The sequence below is a fragment of the Mustelus asterias genome, chromosome 2 (assembly GCF_964213995.1).
Source record: "Mustelus asterias chromosome 2, sMusAst1.hap1.1, whole genome shotgun sequence".
In the NCBI taxonomy this organism is placed as follows: domain Eukaryota; kingdom Metazoa; phylum Chordata; class Chondrichthyes; order Carcharhiniformes; family Triakidae; genus Mustelus; species Mustelus asterias.
In genome coordinates this window covers 9254779-9270300 of record NC_135802.1, presented here as the reverse complement: position 1 = coordinate 9270300, position 15522 = coordinate 9254779, and the positions used below count along the sequence as shown (strand labels likewise).

Here is a 15522-nt window from a genome sequence, read left to right as displayed (position 1 = left end):
TAATGGATTCCAGCATTTTCCCTACTACAGACGTTAAGCTGACCGGCCTATAGTTACGCGCCTTTTGTCTCCTTCCTTTTTTAAACAGCGGCGTAACATTAGCCGTTTTCCAATCAACCGGCACTACCCCAGAATGCAACGAGTTTTGATAAATAATCACTAACGCATCCACTATTACCTCTGACATTTCTTTCAATACCCTGGGATGCATTCCATCCGGACCCGGGGACTTGTCCACCTTTAGTCCCATTAGTCTACCCAGCACTGCCTCTCTGGACCTGCTGAGATTTTCCAGCATTTTCTCTTTTGGTTTCAGATTCCAGCATCCGCAGTAGTTTGCTTTTATTCAGAGTTTGACTTGTAGGTTTATCTGGAACTGTGGGGCCTGACTCTGTCTCCTTTCCAGGTTCCAGTAACAATCTGTGCAGAACTGCCCTCTTAACCACTTCAGGTTCCAGATCTCAAGGGTTGCCACAGAGTTTGAGTTGGTTGTGCATATCCCATCAGGGGCTGGTCATCTTGAAGCCAGCACGCCTCCCTCCCACCCACCACTAGATAACTGCACTAAGTACTGGAACTACATTGGGGCAGAACAGTAAACAACACAACCCATCGGGTAACACACACACAAGCAGTGAACCATCACCTCCCCTTGCACAGTGTGGCTACACACCACACCCTCTCCACTCAATCACCACACTGAGTAACTCCTGACTATACTAGAAGTATGGCACCTGGTTTCAGGTAAGCACTCTCCAGCAGCTGTCTCCCGAGTTTCCTCATTTGTTTTCAGCATAGTGCAAGGGCTGGTGAACAAAAAGGATTCAGGTGGCCAATTCTACTCCAGTGTTTTTATCATTAAGTCCAGGGCCTGCAAGGGGCTTTGGTAGTGACAGGCCCACCTGCCTCTCTGTAAACTGATTCAAATCTTTTGCCACAAGTTTTGGCATTCCTTCATCAACAAGGTCAAAAATCCAGGAATGCGCTCACTCACAGCACTGAGAGAAACAACCTCACCACAGGGACAACAGGAGGTTCAAAAAGGCAGCTTACCACAACTACTAACTAATCACCATCAAATGGCAATAAACTCTGGCCATATCAGTGACTCCTGAATGAATGAATCATAAATAAAGATGACTCTTCACAGTGTCCGCTCCCATTTTGGTCCATGGAATGAAAGGAAATGTCCAGTCATGGGCTCTGGGATTTTACCCCAGGTGAACCCGGAATCAATTCAGAGACTGCTCTACATTGGAACGCACCAACTGCGGGGTAGATGGTTAAATGTCACCTTTTTAAAATTTGATTGTGTGTTTTGGTGCCACGTGCTCAAGCACATTCCCTCCCAGCATTGTTTAAACAAAACTAAAACTCCGATTCACGTAACAAGACAGAGTTGGAAATTATGGTAGGGAGATCCAGGAAGGGAAAATCCCTCCCGTTACTCATTTCCCTTTCTTTCCACACAATGTTGGCTGTTCAGCTAAACGGGTTCCAAGGGCAATAAGGCTGGTGGGCTGGGCATAGCAGGAGGAGGCCATTTGGCCCTTCGAGCCTGCTCTGCCATTCATTATGATCATGGCTGATCATCCAACTCAATAGCCTGATCCCTCAGAGATCTCCCAGGTTTGTGGAAAGTTGAAGATGTTCTGGGTATGTTGAGCTCTACTCTCTCCCTGTCCCTCATCACCGACCTATCCAGGGTGGGCTGTACATTACAGATGACTCCCTTTACTTCAATACTTTTATTTTGTATGAACAGCGTGACAGAAACTCTCAAGACCAAGTGGCAGGCAGGTAGCAAGTGCTTAGAAACATTTTCAAGTAATATTAAACAGTATGGATCTAGTCCAGTTGGAACAGTGAGCTGGAATATTAAACAGTCTGGATCTAGTCCAGTTGGAACAGAAAGCTGGGCTTCCCTCCAGCAGGTGATACATGCATCCTGTGAGTTAGCCATATATTGTTAGTAGGTGCACAATGTACAGGCAAGGAAACAATCAGCTATCTCTTGCACAATTAGCAAGCACAGCCAAATTCACAGCCCTCATCCCCAATACATCCTATAACAGGTACAAGGAACTCAACATTGCAGTGCTGAAATAAGAGGTCAGCATCAAGGTTAAACAGAGCAAATTAACTGTTATTTTTGAGGGCATGGACGCAACACTCCTTACTTTACAGGGCAGCTTTGTCACCACATTAGCTCGAAGACTAGTCACCTGGAATAAAGGGAAAGGAGAATGCAAACTTTATCTTTGTGCAATGCATTAGTGTGGATTGTGGAGGATTAGGTGCCCACGTATCAAGTCTGAATTAACTTTCAAAGGAATTTCCACATTTCTCAAGTTGTGGACATGAAATGATTGAGGAATTCAAACGCAACTAAGATGGGATTGTGAATTCATCGCATCGTAAAACCAACTGAACTTTCCTGCAGAAATCTGCAGATAGCAGCAAGTAGCCTGGCAACCCTCAGAGCTCTGACTGCAGGTGGGGAGGATCGAGAAACTCCAGATTCCCCATTTTGACCTTTCCACCTCTCTCCTTTCCTTTAAAATCTAGCTCCGACCAAGCTTTTGATCACCTGTCCTAATATCTCCTTCTGTGACTCACTGTCAAATACCGCAACATATCCAAGTGCTGGAGAATGCTTTACGAGGTTAAAAAGCACCATATAAATGAAAGTTCTTGGTATTTTACATTGAAAGCATTCAGGCTGCTGAATTTTATTTGGGTGACTTTAACAAAGTCAGGCTCGCTGGAGATGAAAAGAAAGTTTTGATATGAAATTTAAAAAACAATAAACCTGGGAAAGCAGTATTGTGCACAGTCAAATCGGAAATTAAAACAGAAAACATGTTTGACTGACAGCAACCAAGACATTGACTAAATAAGTTAGGTTTGTAAAACAATGCTATTCAGACGCGCACGCACGCACAGAGGGTTAATAGCAGTGCACTGTAACATACCTGCATAGCTGGTGGATTCTGTATTTTGGTGGTGACTGGGCTGTTGAGGCCCATGTAATATTGCATCTCCGCATCATCATACTTGTGCTTATCAAACCAGATCTTTTCCTCTGTCAGAACGTTAACCGCCATGGTGCTGTAAGATGGGAAGGTAGGAGAGGCACAGTAAGACACTGTTCACAATAGAGAGATACCACTTGCAATGTTTACACGATACACCCCACTAATAACAGACCGAGAGAAAGTGGTTCATACAAAGGCGCCTGGGGACCCGGGTTCGAATCCCGCCATGGAAGATGGTGAAATGGCAGATTAAAAAGAAATGATCTGGAATTAAGAATTTACCGATGACCACGAAACCATTGTCGATTGCCAGAAAAACCCACCTGGATCACTAATGTCCTTTAGGTAAGGAAATCTGCCATTCTTACCTGCATGTGATTCCAGACCCACAGCAACGTGGTTGACTCTCAACTGCCCTCAGGCAACTAGGGGTGGGTAATAAATGCTGGCCCAGCCAGCGATGCCCACGTCCCATGAGTGAATAAAAAGAATTTGCACACTGTCCCATGTACCTCTTGGTTGCTGCCCCTTTCTAACACAGACTTGGTATTCCTGGACTCAGTGTATCACTGCAGGAGTTAAATAATTATAACACCGTTAGCTCTTAGTGGTTTCATCATCGAAACAAAAAGATGGTGAGACAGGGCAGATAGCTCAGCCTATAGCTGAGTTTCCCCGTTCTACAGTGAGACTTGTAACAAAAGCTGACAAGGTCTCTTGTGACCTTCCACCGAACACCCCCACCCTCAGTACAGGAAAATCCAACTTGACCTGGGAGCTACTTTGCTTTGGTTCCACCATGCCCCCACCCCAAGGTGCAACTCATCCTGGTTCTGCAGGAATGGTCTATGCAAGGATTGGCTACAAGCTAAAATGCCGTGCATCACAGTGCCCTTGGTTAAATGAGAGCTCCATTCAGCCTGGAGCTGTAAGAACTAATCCTTTCCAGCCCCTCAACCCACTTCTCCCTTTATAAAGCAGCAAACAGGCAGAAAGAACTAAACTGTTGCTACCAAAAGCAAAACAGAGTCATGCAACATGCAGCTGGTGCTCACGCTGTGATGATCGATGTTCAAAACCAGTGAAGCAAAGTCAGGCCCCTTAGACTATTCCCAACAGCAGCCGGGAACTTCAAATCGAGGAATCAGAAACACATCAGCTCACACAGTCCTCACCACCCCCTCCCAAACCAACACACACACACCCACACCCCTCTCCCACACCAACACACCCACACCTCGCCATCTCCACACTCACACAGTCCTCACCACCCCCTCCCACGCCAACAGACACACACCCACACCCCACTCCCACACCAACACACCCACACCTCGCCATCTCCACACTCACACAGTCCTCACCACCCCCCTCCCACACCAACACACCCACACCTCGCCATCTCCACACTCACACAGTCCTCACCACCCCCTCCCACGCCAACACACACACACCCACACCCCACTCCAACACCTCGCCATCTCCACACTCACACAGTCCTCACCACCCCCTCCCACACCAACACACACACACCCACACCCCACTCCCACACCAACACCTCGCCATCTCCACACTCACACAGTCCTCACCACCCCCTCCCACACCAACACACACACACCCACACCCCACTCCCACACCAACACACCTCGCCATCTCCACACTCACACAATCCTCGCCATCTCCCCAAACATAAATCCCAAACAACAGTTCAACTCAACCAAACCACAGCCAAACATTGTAGGAGCTAGGTTATGGCTGGTAGGAAAAGGCAGAGACACGTTTATGATTTGAGACTAAGAGGCAACATTTCCAGTAATGCGCAGAGTAAGGAGTACCATAAGCAAGATTCACTTAATGTAAATGGGATGAAAAGTGCTGGACAAGTCTGAGCGAGATAAAGACCAGGGTAACATTTTCAGGAAGTAGCCCACATCAGAATCTACCAAAGGCCTGTCCCCTACTTCAATGTCACCTTTCTCCACCTCATGCCACACACACATATCATCTGGCTGAACTATGGGGCTATCTGCTGCCCGGTGGGTTTGTCAGCAGAGCAGGGACATTGGAGATGGTGAGCCAGCAGCAACAAGGGTGCATATCATTCATAGGCAACAAGGGCCTGGGCGGTTGAGGGGCATTTCCTACCCAGTAAAGGCCATGGGTTTCATGCTGTCGTGAAGGGCAAGGACATTAACAGCTCTGGGAAGGAAACAGAAATAGCTGAACACACGAGGAAATGGGGACAGATAAGCAGCATAGGAGCAGGTAACGGGTTTGAGAATTCTTGGCAGGGCAGCACACTGAAGGGTGACTGAAAATTGACCGATCTGAATCTTATTTGCATTGAGTATAACAGTGGGTGGCTGGACAACGAGAGAGGGGATCTGAGGAATGAGATTAACTAGATTGATTGTCAAAAGAGCTGGCACAGACTGGATGGGCCTAAAGGCCTCTTACTTTTCTGTATTATTCTGCGTACAACAGAGATGATGTTATTGAACCACTAATCCAGCAATGTAGATTGACCAGAGGACAGGACTTCAAATCCTACCAACGGCTATCTGAGAATTTTTAATCCTGATTTAAAATCAGAACAGCACTGTCAATAGAAGTGAGATTATCATAACAATTCAACTGGCTTACTAATACGCTTTTAGGAAAGGAAATCTACTGTCCTTACTCAGCTTGGCTTATACGTGGCTCTGATCCCACACCAGCACTCTACTTGCAGGTCAGAGACCCAGCAAAACCCTCAGTGTAACCAGGGGTCAGCAGTAAGGCCCATACTCCAGGCATGAAAATAAAACTCAACATACAGAACTCAGGTGGGAATGAGCGCCTCATAAAGAAATCCAAAATGGCACAGGAATAAACCTTGTACAACTATAAAACCCCATCCTGTGGTAAATGTAAAACAACTGGGCTTCAATCTCACCAACTCCAATTCAATGTGAGCCAGAAATCAGACTGTTATCTAACAGTTAACCGTGACAGATACTGCACCTCACTGCCCCACCTTGTAAACACATTGCACTATCAGGATCCAGGCCGGGAAACAGCTACGGGAAGAGCAGTAGCGGCCATTAGCTGTAACTCTGGGCGACCTCAGTTCCTTGTACAAAGACTGGAAGCTAATAAAGACGCCAGCTCACCTTGCGCAGAAAGCTTTCACCAATGCACACAACTACCTCTGGATCCCACCCGATATGGGTGAAAGTTTTTATGGACGTTGTTGGGTCAGAAACGGCAACCCAGGACACACCACACACGCGCGAAAGCCCATCCGGGTGTGTGGGGAACAGGATTTGACTGGGTCAACTAGGCAACTGCATGGCAGGCCAGATTAACCAACGGCAGAAGTGATGCCACCCAGGAAGAATTTCTAACCCTTTGACTTCACACAGCAGAACAGCTTCACAAAGATTTGGTGAACAAAATCAGATCCAATGCATGCTGAGGAATGGCTCGAAAATAAAAGACAATTTGCTGGGAATACTACAGAAGTACAATGAAAGGTTAGGGTGTATTCAATATGATTTAAGCCTACTTATCCTGGATCCTGGGACAACGTGGTGCAGGAGCAGGTCTCTTCAGTGGCTGTGCCTGTTTGGAATCTGCCATCGGTTTCTGGCTCTTGTTGGCAGTTCTCCATGTTCTGGCAAGGTGGTAGCGTAACTCAGCAGCATCATAAGTGGGTTTACTGAACCACACCAGTTCACTGCCCTTGTCAACAAGATGGCGAGCGGCTGCCGTAGGATCTTCACCTGCTGCGGGCGGCAGGCGGGGTTTGGCCCTAGGATGGGCATGAGCGAGGCTGGTGACAGGGGGTCCCTGTCCCTTTGCCTGGGGTGGGCCCGTGTGCTCTGTGCCTGAGCCACCACACAACATCTCGTGGTAGAGTCGCTCGGCATCATCGTACAGCGGCTTTTCCAGCCAAACCTTGAGTGTTAATGGGCGCTGGCTGGCACTTGGGAACATGCCATTGACCGGCAGGTTGGTGTCTCCACCACTATGGAACCCAGGGGTTATGGGGGTGGCAGGGGTAGCACTGATGTAGCCTTCATCAGGAGTGGTCCACAACTTTGGGAGAGCAGTAACTGCAGAAGCTGAGATGGGGAGAGAGCGTGGGACGTCGCGCGCCTGCGACCGCACAATGAACAGGCACTCAGCCTCATCAAAAGTGTTCTTGTTGACCCAGACACCATGCACCAACTGACAGCAGGCAACTAGGGGCCTTGTCTCACGGCCGGGTGTGGCATCCCCGCCCGCTGGTCTGGTTCTGGCTGCTGGGCGAGCAGCATTCTTCACCAGGACTGAGCCAGGAGCCAGGGGCAGCCCTGCCACCTCTAGCCGATGTGCATACACCACCTCTTCCGGCGGGGCACGTGGAGAGCGCTTCCTCCGTCTCTTCTTCCCCGCCTCTCGCTCCTGTCGCTCTTCCTCCCCAGCCAGTGGCCAGGCACACTGTGCCGATTCAGTCTCCTGGGCAGCCTGTGCCATGGCGGCAGCAGAGGCCTGCTGGCCCTCATAGAACAGCCTCTCTGCCTCGTCGAACTTGCATTTGTCCATCCAGATGGTCTCCAGGAGGTAGGGGTGCTTCCGGATCCTCATCCTCTGCAGCATGCAGTACAACACAGGAGAGGGGAAAGAAACACAGTGAACAAGGAAATATACAGAGAAAGCAATGTTCACCGAGCGCTTACCAGCACATCCTGAATAAAGCAAGCAGATAACTCCTGATACTACAGGTTTTCAGTAAAACACAGCCTGTACTCGTGCAGCCTGTGTTTCTGATATCTCTGTACCCTGCTTGTTGAGGATTATTTAGCCCAATTTACGCAGTGTGATCACAGGAACAATTACCATTTAAAGAAGAGATTTTGAGAGTGTTTGAATGTAAAATCAGAAACACTGAACAACATTAGATCAGATTAAAGTGTTTTGGTGCATCGAGATGCAGAGCTGGTGGTTCGGGAGGGGCGGGGGGAGGTTATTGTCTGCATGGAAGTGAAGGTGGAGGAGAAAGTGAGGGACACAAACAAAGCAGCTTCAAAGGCTCTGCACTCTGCCCCGTTAGGGACAACCTCAGTCCAGTGACTGGAAATATCAGCCAGTTTAAGTGGGTGAGGCTGAGCTGATGGACCGGAGGCACCAGCCCTGCTCCTGGGGTTATGCCTGTCTAACAAACACTTCCATTGTTTCACCTGATGGCAACGCCAGGGCTGATCAGAGTTTCAAGGTCCCATCCATTACAAAAAGAACAAAGAAAATTACAGCACAGGAACAGGCCCTTCGGCCCTCCAAGCCTGCACCGACCATGCTGCCCGACTGAACTAAAGCCCCAGACTCTTCCCAGGATCATATTCCCATCCTATTCATGTGTTTGTCAAGACGCCCCTTAAAAGTCACGGGCAGGGTAAAATAACTCCACGGAGGCGAAGGTCCCGTCACCCAGTGCTCCTTTATTTAGAACGATATTACATAACTGATTACGAGGGTGCATCCTTTAAGACTGGCTGCTTTTGAGGAGACTCTGGGAGGTAGAGAGAGGGAGGGGTGAAAGGATGCTGCATAATGATAAGTACTCACCTTCTTATCCTAAAACAGGCAGCATTGAGGGAGAGAGAGAAGAACAACAACATTTAAAAGTGGCACAATACAAGCACACAGCAGCAATACATGACAGATCATAAAGCAATTACTATGGGCTGCAGGGAATGAAGTACAATGACGCGCCCCTCAGGGTTCAGGTAAAGTTTAAATCAGTGAATGACTTGAACCCAGGAGTAGAATACAGCCAAGCCATTAAACCACCTTCCCCTGACCACAATGATTTCTCACTCCCGTTATCCATAGTTCACCCAGATTGAGTAACTCTGCATAAACCTAGGCAGTAATTCATCCAAGGAGGAACAGCTAAAATCTAACAGTGATTGTGTTTGCTTGTACAGCACAGACTGATCAGGTCAGGGTACTGGTGAATGCCCTTTCTTTTACAATCCAGCAAGAGGGACACCAATACCAGCCCCTCTTTAGCTCCACTCAATCCCAGATCACCACTAGATAACACTGGCCGCGGTGACAGGTGACAAGCATGCAGGTTCCCCCATCTTATCCTGCAGCCCCAGCACGGAGAACAAGACAACCAGGATTCAGTGGCTCAGAGTCTCACCCCACAGCCTGAGCACCAAAATCTAACCCGACACTAATCCCACGGGACTGATGGAATGCCACCTTTCAAACAACTGCTTCCTCAGGTGGACCTAACAGATCTCAGTATTTTGAAGACCAGGGCAGTGCTTCTGGGTGTCCTGGACAATACTTATCCTTAAATCAACATCATTACTAAAGACTGTCGAGCCATTACAATGCTGTTTGTCGGAGCTTCTGTGCACAAATTAGCTCCCACATTACAACAGTCATTAGACTTCAAAAGCTGTAAAGTGCCAACGGGATGTCCTGTGATCATGAATGGTGCTACACAAATGCAGGCCTGCCTTTGCCCCAGCCCTCTTATTTGATGACCAACAGTATTTCACAAACACACACAAACTGATCCAGTGACCCCTTTGCATTGGGAGCAGCAGCTGTGCTGCCCAGTTCGCTGGTACCAATGATGCACAGTGACGAACAATAGGACAATTCTCAGTTGGCGAGAACACTCGGATCCCAATCTAACCTTTCCACTGAGACACACTGTCATTGTACCGCAGCTGTCAATCACCCCGGTATTGCTTAATGAGAAGCCTTCAGCGCTGCACATACATTACTATTTTCTGGTGCCACTCCCTGCAAACTGAGGCAACTGAGTCCTACATACAAGGGCCGTGTGAAATCAATCACAACCCTAAATTCACTGCCTGCTCACGGATGAAGGTCACAGGGGCCAAGAGTTAAGGGATCAGAAACCTGTACAAAAACTGAACAATCAAATGTCATAAACTGCCAGCAATGGACACCCTCACTTCTGAGCACAAGAGTAGACCATATGGTCCGTGGAGCTGGCTCCACCATTCAACACCATCATGACTAATCTTGGGTTTTAACTCCACTTTCCTGCCCACTCCCCAAGTCCCTTAAACCTGACTATCCCACAGCCTTAGATATATTTAATGATGGAGCACCATAACCCTCTGCAGGAGATTTCTCCAACGATTCACAACTTGAGTGAAGAAATTTCCCCTCATTTCAGTCCTAAAACCGTTGGGGAGAGTTGCAGAACAAAGAGATCGAGGGGTACATGTTCATAGCTCCTTGAAAGTGGAGTCACAGGTGGACAGAATGGTGAAGGCGGCATTTGGCATGCTTGGTTTCATCGGTCAGAACATTGAATACAGGAGTTGGTATGTCCTGTTGAAGTTGTACAAGACATTGGTAAGGCCACATTTTGGAATACTGTGTGCAATTCTGGTCACCCTATTATAGAAAGGATATTATTAAACTAGAAAGAGTGCAGAAAAGATTTACTCGGATGCTACCGGGACTTGATGGATTGAGTTATGAGAGGCTGGATAGACTGGGACTTTTTTCTCTGGAGCGTAGGAGGCTGAGGGGTGATCTTATAGAGGTCTATAAAATAATGAGGGGCATAGATCAGCTAGACAGTCAATATCTTTTCCCAAAGGTAGGGGAGTCTAAAATTAGAGGGCATAGGTTTAAGGTGAGAGGGGAGAGATACAAAAGTGTCCAGAGGGGAATTTTTTCACACAGAGGGTGGTGAGTGTCTGGAACAAGGTGCCAGAGGTAGTGGTAGAGGCAGGTACCATTTTGTCTTTTAAGAAGCATTTAGATAGTTACATGGGTACAATGGGTATAGAGGGATATGGGCCAAATGCGGGTAATTGAGATTAATCATAGAAACCCTACAGTACAGAAAGAGGCCACCGACCACAATCCCACCCAGGCCCTACCCTCATATCCCTACATATTTTACCCACTAATCCCTCTAATTTACGCATCCCAGGACACTAAGGGGCAATTTTAGCATGGCCAATCAACCTAACCCGCACATCTTTGGACTGTGGGAGGAAACCGGAGGACCCGGAGGAAACCCACGCAGACACGAGGAGAATGTGCAAACTCCACACAGACAGTGACCCAAGCCAGGAATCGAACCCAGGTCCCTGGAGCTGTGAAGCAGCAGTGCTAACCACTGTGCTACCGTGCCGCCCAGCTTAGGGATTTAAAAAAAAAAGGGTGGCATGGACAAGTTGGGCCGAAGGGCCTGTTTCCATGCTGTAAACCTCTATGACTCTGAAAGGTTTATCCCGTATCTTCGGACTGTGACCCCTGATTCTGGACTCCCCCACCATCGGGAACATCCAACCCTGTCTAGTCCTGTTAGAATTGTATAGGTTTCTTTGAGATCCCCCTCTTATTCTTCTGAACTCCGTCGAATAGAATCGTAACCGACTCAATCGCTCCTCATACGTCAACCCTGCCATCCTGGTTATCAGTCTGGTAAATCTTTGCTGCACTCCAGCAAGACACCCTTGCTCCTATGCTCGAATCCTCTCGCTATGAAGGCCAACAATCCATTTGCCCTCTTTATCGCCTGCTACATCCGCATGCTTGTAGGTTTCAATGAGATCATCTCTCATTCTTCTAAACTCCGGAGAAGGTAGGTCCAATTTACTCACCTCTCATCATAGGCCAGCCCCTTATCTCAGAGATCAATTTAGTGAACCTTTGCTGCACCCTCTCCAATGCAGGTATATCTTTTTTAATGGAGATCAAAACTGCCCAATGCAGAGACAACAGCAGCAATTCCCTGCAGTTTCTTGAGGTGTCACCACTTTCCCAAGAGAGCATCAAATCTCAGTTAAATCAATCCTGCATCAAACATAGAAAACGCCCTTCCCCATACCCCTTTACCAACTGTCTTCCTGCAAGGGTAGTGCCGGCTGCTCGCTTTCTGGGAATGCTGATTTTTCACAAAGGCGCCCAAGCTATTCAACTACAGAAAGCATTACACATTGTATCTGGTGCCCATAGGTTTCTATGATATGCATCCTATTTGTGATGGTCACCATGGTAGCAGCAAGTGATGGTCACCATGGTAGCAGCAACCGGGAGCAGGAACTCTGGCTAATTCCACCTTCCTGCCCCAGGGTCGTGAAACAAATTCCATTCCGATCCCAGATCAGGGGTCACAATCCTTCAACTGACATCAGTTTTAAGTTCATTTATTCGTGTCACAAGTAGGCTTACATTAACACTGCAATTAAGTTACCACACTCTGGCGCCTGTTCGGGTACACTGAGGGAGAATTTAGCATGGTCAAAGCACCTAACCAGCACGTCTTTCAGACTGTGGGAGGAAACCGGAGCACCCGGAGGAAACCCACGCAGACACGGGGAGAACGTGCAGACGCCACACAGACAGTGACCCAAGCTGGGAACTGAACCCGGAGTCCTGGCGCTGTGAGGCAGCAGTGCTAAACACTGTGCCACCGATTTGGCCATGATAGAGTTTTCACTCATATTAACAACTGTAAATCAAACAAAAGTTAAGCTAACCTGGGCTTTTACCATTATTATTTCGATTCAATTTAACCCCACCCCTAAACAGATCTGAAGTACGTGAAGTTATTGACCCAGTTTCTCCCAACAAACATTTCAGCCTCTCGAACCATTTAATGATGTCTGGCCTTTAAAAACATCTTTCAAACTTAACACTCAGAAATAGTTTAAAAGCGGGTGAAACTCTGGGTTTCCGGCGCCACCCGGACTGCAGCAGTTCAGGGCGGCAGCTCTCCACCGCCTTCTCAAGTACAACTGGGTACGGGTAACAAATACTGGGCTTATCAGTGACACTCACATCACATCAACTAAAAATAAAATGACCAATGTAAGTAGACCCAGTCTGTGTGCAAACTGCACTGCAAGGGTGGGCGAAAAATCAAGTGCGCTTAAGCATTTACAACAGGCTAAGAAATGTTGAGTCGGATTATGAGCACCTGTGCCAGCCCCAGCTCCATGCTTTCAAGAGGGAGTCAGCACTCCCAGCAACATTGCAGCAGGAATTAAATAGGATGCATATCACAGGAACAGGCTGTTCAGCCCCGCAGCTCTGTGCCAGTGTTTAAACCCATGCAACCTGCCTCCCACTCAGTCTGCATTTCCTGGGGCAGTATCAAATGCATCTCTGGGCTGACATACGTGTAGAGCCAGTAAGAAGTTTAACAACACCAGGTTAAAGTCCAACAGGTTTATTTGGTAGCAAAAGCCACACAAGCTTTCGGAGTTGCAAGCCCCTTCTTCAGGTGAGTGGGAATTCTGTTCACAAACAGGGCATATAAAGACACAGACTCAATTTACATGAATAATGGTTGGAATGCGAATACTTACAACTAATCAAGTCTTTAAGATACAAAGAACGTGAGTGGAGAAAGCATCAAGACAGGCTAAAAAGATGTGTATTGTCTCCAGACAAGACAGCCAGTGAAACTCTGCAGGTCCAGGCAAGCTGTGGGGGTTACAGATAGTGTGGCATGAACCCAATATCCCGGTTGAGGCCGTCCTCGTGTGTGCGGAACTTGGCTATCAGTTTCTGCTCAGCGACTCTGCGCTGTCGTGTGTCATGAAGGCCGCCTTGGAGGACGCTTACCCGAATATCAGAGGCCGAATGCCCATGACCGCTGAAGTGTTCCCCAACAGGAAGAGAACAGTCTTGCCTGGTGATTGTTGAGCGGTGTTCATTCATCTGTTGTCGCAGCGTCTGCATGGTTTACCCAATGTACCATGCCTCGGGACATCCTTTCCTGCAGCGTATCAGGTAGACAACGTTGGCCGAGTTGCAAGAGTAGGTACCGTGTACCATGTACGATGTACCGTGTACGAGTAGAGCTGCAGGGGAATACTGCAGATTCCCCTGAACGTGATCAGGGATGCAGTCACCAACACCCGGCATGCCAAGCAAAAGACAAGTCACTGTCACAGACAGACTGAAACAGCAAAGTCACACTCTACACGTTCAGCAGCTCATCAAGCCAACCCTTTCGTATCAATTTCCCACATTAGGAAAAGGAAGGTCAAATGGGATGAAGGAGTACAATATAAAGGGAAAGACTCTTAGTACTGTAGAGGATCAGAAGGACCTTGGGGTCTGGGTCCATAGGACTCTGAAATCGGCCCCGCAGGTGAAGGAGGTGGTTAAGAAGGCGTATGGTGTGCTGGCCTTTATCAATCAAGGGATTGAGTTTAGGAGTCCGGGGATAATGATGCAGCTATATAAGACCCTCGTCAGATCCCACTTGGAGTACTGTGCTCAGTTCTGGTCACCTCACTATAGGAAGGACGTGGAAAAGATTGAAAGGGTGCAGAGGAGATTTACAAGGATGTTGCCTGGATTGAGTGGCATGCCTTATGAGGATAGGCTGAGGGAGCTCGGTCTTTTCTCCTTGGAGAGACGAAGGATGAGAGGAGACCTAATAGAGGTGTATAAGATGTTGAGAGGCATAGATCGGGTGGACTCTCAGAGGCTTTTTCCCAGGGTGGAAATGTCTGCTACGAGAGGACACAGGTTTAGGGTGCTGGGGGGTAGGTACAGGGGAGATGTTAGGGGTAAGTTTTTCACACAGAGGGTGGTGGGCGAGTGGAATCGGCTGCCGCCAGTGGTGGTGGAGGCGAACTCAATAGGGTCTTTTAAGAGACTCCTGGATGAGTACATGGAGCTTAATAGGATGGAGGGTTATAGGTAGGTCTAGAAGGTAGGGATGTGTTCAGCACAACTTGTGGGGCCGAAGGGCCTGTTTTGTGCTGTAGTTTTTCTATGTTTCTATGTCATTTAGTCCATTCAAGTCTGTTCCATCATTTTGTGAAATCAAGCTTGATCTGAGACTTATGTCCCTGGACACCTGGAATACAGAATGGTTACAGCACAAAGTAAGTTTCTCCCATTAACTGATGGTACAAGGACCGGGAGACACAAATTTAAGGATATGGGCAAGAGACACAGGGGGGGGGGGGGGAAGAACCTTCCCTCCCTCCCCCCAGAGAAAGTGGTAATGACCTGGAACTCCCTTCTGAGGGTAGCAGAAACAGCGACAATCAGGAAAATAAGCTTTCAGGATGGGGGAATGGGACTGACTGGATTTCTCTCGAGAGCCGGCATGGGCTGAATGGCCTTCTTCTGCGCTGTAATGACTATGAGGAGGCCATTGGCTTGTCGTGCCTATGTTCACTCTCCCAAAACATCCCAATCAGTCCCATGCCCTGCCTTTTCCTCTAATTGCTTTTACAAATCCCTTTCTGAAAATTAATTAAAATGAATTTAAAAATTGAAACAAATGCCAAAAATCCTATCAACCTCAGATTTAAAATTAAGAGCTGATTTTACTTTTTTAAGGGGAGAGGGAACCTCAATGCTTTTGCAGACTTTGAGTGCTGACCTTGCATTGTCAATGGATTGGGACAAGAGACAATGAGATGGTCTGACTCAGCATAGCACAATGCAGGCAAAACATGCTGCAAATCTACAATAAAAC

At 47.8% G+C, this 15522-nt stretch overlaps 1 protein-coding gene across 42 annotated transcripts in view; it reads right to left on the bottom strand.

Annotated features, from left to right (window-relative positions):
- eef1db (eukaryotic translation elongation factor 1 delta b (guanine nucleotide exchange protein)) overlaps nucleotides 1-15522 on the bottom strand; it is a 45558-nt gene that overhangs the window by 27097 nt on the left and 2939 nt on the right. For 19 of the 42 annotated variants that reach the window (XM_078230937.1, XM_078230867.1, XM_078230661.1 and 16 more), the window contains exons 2-4: nucleotides 6583-7649; nucleotides 2976-3111; nucleotides 2181-2225 (exon numbers count right to left, since the gene is read on the bottom strand). In XM_078230937.1, coding sequence (XP_078087063.1) covers nucleotides 2181-2225; nucleotides 2976-3111; nucleotides 6583-7646 — 1245 coding nt within the window. In that variant the 5' untranslated portion in view covers nucleotides 7647-7649. The remainder of the gene's footprint in view (nucleotides 1-2180; nucleotides 2226-2975; nucleotides 3112-6582; nucleotides 7650-15522) is intronic. The other 23 variants (XM_078230948.1, XM_078230689.1, XM_078230753.1 and 20 more) reach the window with 3 other exon arrangements.